Source organism: Procambarus clarkii, chromosome 1 (genome assembly GCF_040958095.1).
Source record: "Procambarus clarkii isolate CNS0578487 chromosome 1, FALCON_Pclarkii_2.0, whole genome shotgun sequence".
Lineage (NCBI taxonomy): Eukaryota > Metazoa > Arthropoda > Malacostraca > Decapoda > Cambaridae > Procambarus > Procambarus clarkii.
The window spans coordinates 16,760,291-16,766,318 of NC_091150.1; the positions used below are offsets into that span (position 1 = coordinate 16,760,291).

Below are 6,028 nucleotides of genomic sequence, written 5' to 3' on the forward strand. Positions count from 1 at the left end.
CTAACTTGGGTCCAAGTCGGTGCCAATGGCACGTGTTGAGACGAGCTCTGGCTCTTTGGTCCCGCCTCTCAACATTTTATCACTTGGTATCCTAAAATTCAAATGGTATTTTATATGTGGTGATCATGTCTCCCCCTGACTCTTCCAGCGACGTGAGAGGTATTTCCTGTACCTTTTTCCTCATATCTCGTACCTCACACTTCAGGGACCAGTCTCGTGGTATAGACCTGAACTTCCTCTAACTTACTTTTTGTATTTGATTACATATGGAGCTGCATACTTCAGGGTTGGTCTGACATATGTGGTATACCAGTTTGTGGAGTATTCCTAGAGTGTAAGGTGTACTCACAGTGGTGAGAGTGTAAGGTATACTCACAGCGGTGAGAGAGTGCCAGGAATACTCCCAGCAACACTGCCAGTGGCGCCATACCTGGAAGTAAACAAAGAGTTACTACACAGTCAGCTGTGAATCATTGTTTACACAAAACAGCTGTTTCCATGACGTCACTGCAAGCTGTGTGCGCGCGCGTGTACACCAGCCCCCCCCCCTCCCCTGTGTGTGTGTGTGTACACCAGCCCCCTGTGTGTGCGTGTGAGGGGCCATGTACACCACGGCGCTTAAGTACACACACCTGTGTGCACTAATGTAAGGCATGACATGACGTGTTTACATCAGTCCTCCCGCCATTTTTTCCCGCCAAGAGGAGCCGTTCTCATGTGAATTGTTGCTTATCTTATCTTCCCCCCTACCCATCACCTCTCACCCCTCCCCATCACCACTACCCTTCCCTAACCATGCCCCGTCAAGGCAGGGGGGGGGGGGCGATTGACAGTGTCTGAAATAGTGAGTCACTTCTTCCCGTTCTCTCACTACTCTAAGTTTCCGGTCAAGGGGTGACTCTTGTACCAGCCTGTCCTCCTGCAGCCTGTCCTCCTGCAGCCTGTCCTCCTGCAGCCTGTCTTGCTGCAGGCTGTCCTCCTGTAGCCTGTCCTGTAGCCTGTCCTGCAGCCTGTCCTCCTGCAGCCTGTCCTCCTGTAGCCTGTCCTCCTGTAGCCTGTCCTGCAGCCTGTCCTGCTGCAACCTGTCCTCCTGCAGCCTGTCTTCCTGCAACCTGTCCTGTAGCCTATCCTGCAGCCTGTCCAGTAGCCTGTCCTCCTGTAGCCTATCCTGCAGCCTGTTCTCCTGCAGCCTGTCCTCCTGCAGCCTGTCCTCCTGCAGCCTGTCTTGCTGCAGGCTGTCCTCCTGTAGCCTGTCCTGTAGCCTGTCCTGTAGCCTGTCCTGCAGCCTGTCCTCCTGCAGCCTGTCCTCCTGTAGCCTGTCCTGTAGCCTGTCCTCCTGCAGCCTGTCTTCCTGCAACCTGTCCTGTAGCCTATCCTGCAGCCTGTCCTCCTGTAGCCTATCCTGCAGCCTGTTCTCCTGCAGCCTGTCCTCCTGCAGCCTGTCCTCCTGCAGCCTGTTCTCCTGCAGCCTGTCCTGCTGCAGCCTGTCCTCCTGTAGCCTGCCCTGCAGCCTGTCCTCCTGTAGCCTATCCTGCAGCCTGTCCTCCTGTAGCCTGTCCTCCTGTAGCCTGTTCTCCTGCAGCCTGTCCTCCTGCAGCCTGTTCTCCTGCAGCCTGTCCTCCTGTAGCCTGTCCTCCTGTAGCCTGTTCTCCTGCAGCCTGTCCTCCTGCAGCCTGTTCTCCTGCAGCCTGTTCTCCTGCAGCCTGTTCTCCTGCAGCCTGTCCTCCTGCAGCCTGTTCTCCTGCAGCCTGTCCTCCTGCAGCCTGTCCTCCTGCAGCCTGTCCTCCTGCAGCCTGTCCTCCTGCAGCCTGTCCTCCTGCAGCCTGTCCTCCTGCAGCCTGTCCTCCTGCAGCCTGTCCTCCTGCAGCCTGTTCTCCTGCAGCCTGTCCTCCTGCAGCCTGTTCTCCTGCAGCCTGTCCTCCTGCAGCCTGTCCTGCAGCCTGTTCTCCTGCAGCCTGTTCTCCTGCAGCCTGTCCTCCTGCAGCCTGTTCTCCTGCAGCCTGTCCTCCTGCAGCCTGTCCTCCTGCAGCCTGTCTTGCTGCAGGCTGTCCTCCTGTAGCCTGTCCTGTAGCCTGTCCTGTAGCCTGTCCTGCAGCCTGTCCTGCAGCCTGTCCTCCTGTAGCCTGTCCTGTAGCCTGTCCTCCTGCAGCCTGTCTTCCTGCAACCTGTCCTGTAGCCTATCCTGCAGCCTGTCCTCCTGTAGCCTGTCCTCCTGTAGCCTATCCTGCAGCCTGTTCTCCTGCAGCCTGTCCTCCTGCAGCCTGTCCTCCTGCAGCCTGTTCTCCTGCAGCCTGTCCTGCTGCAGCCTGTCCTCCTGTAGCCTGCCCTGCAGCCTGCCCTGCAGCCTGTCCTCCTGTAGCCTATCCTGCAGCCTGTCCTCCTGTAGCCTGTCCTCCTGTAGCCTGTTCTCCTGCAGCCTGTCCTCCTGCAGCCTGTTCTCCTGCAGCCTGTCCTCCTGTAGCCTGTCCTCCTGTAGCCTGTTCTCCTGCAGCCTGTCCTCCTGCAGCCTGTTCTCCTGCAGCCTGTTCTCCTGCAGCCTGTCCTCCTGCAGCCTGTTCTCCTGCAGTATGTCCTCCTGCAGCCTGTCCTCCTGCAGCCTGTCCTCCTGCAGCCTGTCCTCCTACAGCCTGTCCTCCTGCAGCCTGTTCTCCTGCAGCCTGTCCTCCTGCAGCCTGTCCTCCTGCAGCCTGTCCTCCTGCAGCCTGTTCTCCTGCAGCCTGTTCTCCTGCAGCCTGTCCTCCTGCAGCCTGTTCTCCTGCAGCCTGTCCTCCTACAGCCTGTCCTCCTGCAGCCTGTTCTCCTGCAGCCTGTCCTCCTGCAGCCTGTCCTCCTGCAGCCTGTCCTCCTGCAGCCTGTTCTCCTGCAGCCTGTCCTCCTGCAGCCTGTTCTCCTGCAGCCTGTCCTCCTGCAGCCTGTCCTCCTGCAGCCTGTTCTCCTGCAGCCTGTTCTCCTGCAGCCTGTTCTCCTGCAGCCTGTCCTCCTGCAGCCTGTTCTCCTGCAGCCTGTCCTCCTGCAGCCTGTCCTCCTGTAGCCTGTCCTCCTGTCCTGCAGCCTGTCCTCCTGCAGCCTGTCCTCCCGCAGCCTGTCCTCCTGCAGCCTGTTCTCCTGCAGCCTGTCCTACAGCCTGTCCTCCTGCAGCCTGTTCTCCTGTAGCCTGTCCTCCTGCAGCCTGTTCTCCTGCAGCCTGTCCTCCTGCAGCCTGTCCTCCAGCAGCCTGTTCTCCTGCAGCCTGTCCTCCTGCAGCCTGTCTTCCTGCAGCCTGTCCTGCTGCAGCCTGTCCTCCTGTAGCCTGTCCTTCTGCAGCCTGTCCTGTAGCCTGTCCTGCAGCCTGTCCTCCTGCAGCCTGTCCTCCTGCAGCCTGTCCTGCTGCAGCCTGTCCTCCTGCAGCCTGTCCTCCTGCAGCCTGTCCTCCTGCAGCCTGTCCTGTAGCCTGTCCTGCAGCCTGTCCTGCAGCCTGTTCTCCTGCAGCCTGTCCTGCTGCAGCCTGTCCTGTAGCCTATCCTGCAGCCTGTCCTCCTGTAGCCTATCCTGCAGCCTGTTCGCCTGTCCTCCTGTAGCCTATCCTGCAGCCTGTTCACCTGCAGCCTGTCCTCCTGCAGCCTGTCCTCCTACAACCTCTCCTCTTACAACCTGTCCTCCTACAGCCTGTCCTCCTGCAGCCTGTCCTGCAGCCTGTCCTGCAGCCTGTTCTCCTGCAGCCTGTCCTGCTGCAGCCTGTCCTGTAGCCTATCCTGCAGCCTGTCCTCCTGTAGCCTATCCTGCAGCCTGTTCACCTGCAGCCTGTCCTCCTGCAGCCTGTCCTCCTACAACCTCTCGTCTTACAACCTGTCCTCCTACAGCCTGTCCTCCTGCAGCCTGTCCTTCTACAACCTGTCCTCCTACAACCTCTCCTCTTACAACCTGTCCTCCTACAGCCTGTCCTCCTACAACCTGTCCTCCTACAACCTGTCCTCCTACAACCTGTCCCCCTACAACCTGTCCTCCTGCAACCTGTCCTCCTGCAACCTCTCCTCTTACAACCTGTCCTCCTACAGCCTGTCCTCCTACAACCTGTCCTCCTACAACCTGTCCTCCTACAACCTGTCCTCCTTCAACCTGTCCTACAACCTGTCCTCCTACAACCTGTCCTCCTACAACCTGTCCCCCTACAACCTGTCCTCCAACAACCTGTCCTCCTACAACCTGTCCTCCTTCAACCTGTCCTACAACCTGTCCTCCTGCAACCTGTCCTACAACCTGTCCTCCTACAACCTGTCCTACAACCTGTCCTCCTTCAACCTGTCCTACAACCTGTCCTCCTACAACCTGTCCTCCTACAGCCTGTCCTCCTACAACCTGTCCTCCTACAACCTGTCCTCCTACAACCTGTCCTCCTTCAACCTGTCCTCCAACAACCTGTCCTCCTACAACCTGTCCTCCTTCAACCTGTCCTACAACCTGTCCTCCTACAACCTGTCCTCCTTCAACCTGTCCTCCTTCAACCTGTCCTCCTACAACCTGTCCTCCTCCTACAGCCTGTCCTCCTACAACCTGTCCTCCTCCTACAGCCTGTCCTCCTACAACCTGTCCTCCTCCTACAGCCTGTCCTCCTACAACCTGTCCTCCTACAACCTGTCCTCCTCCTACAGCCTGTCCTCCTACAACCTGTCCTCCTACAACCTGTCCTCCTACAACCTGTCCTCCTACAACCTGTCCTCCTCCTACAGCCTGTCCTCCTACAACCTGTCCTCCTACAACCTGTCCTCCTACAACCTGTCCTCCTACAACCTGTCCTCCTCCTACAGCCTGTCCTCCTACAACCTGTCCTCCTCCTACAGCCTGTCCTCCTACAACCTGTCCTCCAACAACCTGTCCTCCTACAACCTGTCCTCCTTCAACCTGTCCTCCTACAACCTGTCCTCCAACAACCTGTCCTCCTACAACCTGTCCTCCAACAACCTGTCCTCCTACAACCTGTCCTCCAACAACCTGTCCTCCTACAACCTGTCCTCCAACAACCTGTCCTCCTACAACCTGTCCTCCTACAACCTGTCCTCCTACAACCTGTCCTCCTACAACCTGTCCTCCTCCTACAGCCTGTCCTCCTACAACCTGTCCTCCTCCTACAGCCTGTCCTCCTACAACCTGTCCTCCAACAACCTGTCCTCCTACAACCTGTCCTCCTACAACCTGTCCTCCTACAACCTGTCCTCCTTCAACCTGTCCTCCTTCAACCTGTCCTCCTACAACCTGTCCTCCTCCTACAGCCTGTCCTCCTACAACCTGTCCTCCTTCAACCTGTCCTCCTACAACCTGTCCTCCTCCTACAGCCTGTCCTCCTACAACCTGTCCTCCTACAACCTGTCCTCCTACAACCTGTCCTCCTTCAACCTGTCCTCCTACAACCTGTCCTCCTCCTACAGCCTGTCCTACAACCTGTCCTCCTCCTACAACCTGTCCTCCAACAACCTGTCCTACAACCTGTCCTCCTACAACCTGTCCTCCTACAACCTGTCCTCCTACAACCTGTCCTCCTACAACCTGTCCTCCTTCAACCTGTCCTCCTACAACCTGTCCTCCTACAACCTGTCCTCCTACAACCTGTCCTCCTACAACCTGTCCTCCTTCAACCTGTCCTCCTACAACCTGTCCTCCTACAACCTGTCCTCCTACAACCTGTCCTCCTACAACCTGTCCTCCTACAACCTGTCCTCCTTCAACCTGTCCTCCTACAACCTGTCCTCCTACAACCTGTCCTCCTACAACCTGTCCTCCTACAACCTGTCCTCCTACAACCTGTCCTCCTACAACCTGTCCTCCTACAACCTGTCCTCCTACAACCTGTCCTCCTGCCCAAATGAGCCACAGGGACGTTAGAAAGAATTTTTTCAGTGTCAGAGTAGTTAATAAATGGAATGCATTAGGCAGTGATGTGGTGGAGGCTGACTCCATGTACAGTTTATAATGTAGATATGATAGAGCCCAATAGGCTCAGGAACCTGTACACCTGTTGATTGACAGTTGAGAGGCGGGACCAAAGAGCCAGAGC

At 57.3% G+C, this 6,028-nt stretch overlaps 1 protein-coding gene across 1 annotated transcript in view; it reads right to left on the minus strand.

Moving 5' to 3' along the window:
• Positions 1 to 6,028, minus strand: part of LOC123752642 (enolase-phosphatase E1-like) — a 13,758-nt gene continuing 7,730 nt past the window's right edge. The window contains exons 3-5 of the mRNA XM_069320251.1: positions 1,869 to 2,612; positions 912 to 1,778; positions 1 to 91 (exon numbers count right to left, since the gene is read on the minus strand). Of these exons, the coding sequence (XP_069176352.1) occupies positions 1 to 91; positions 912 to 1,778; positions 1,869 to 2,612 (1,702 nt within the window). The remainder of the gene's footprint in view (positions 92 to 911; positions 1,779 to 1,868; positions 2,613 to 6,028) is intronic.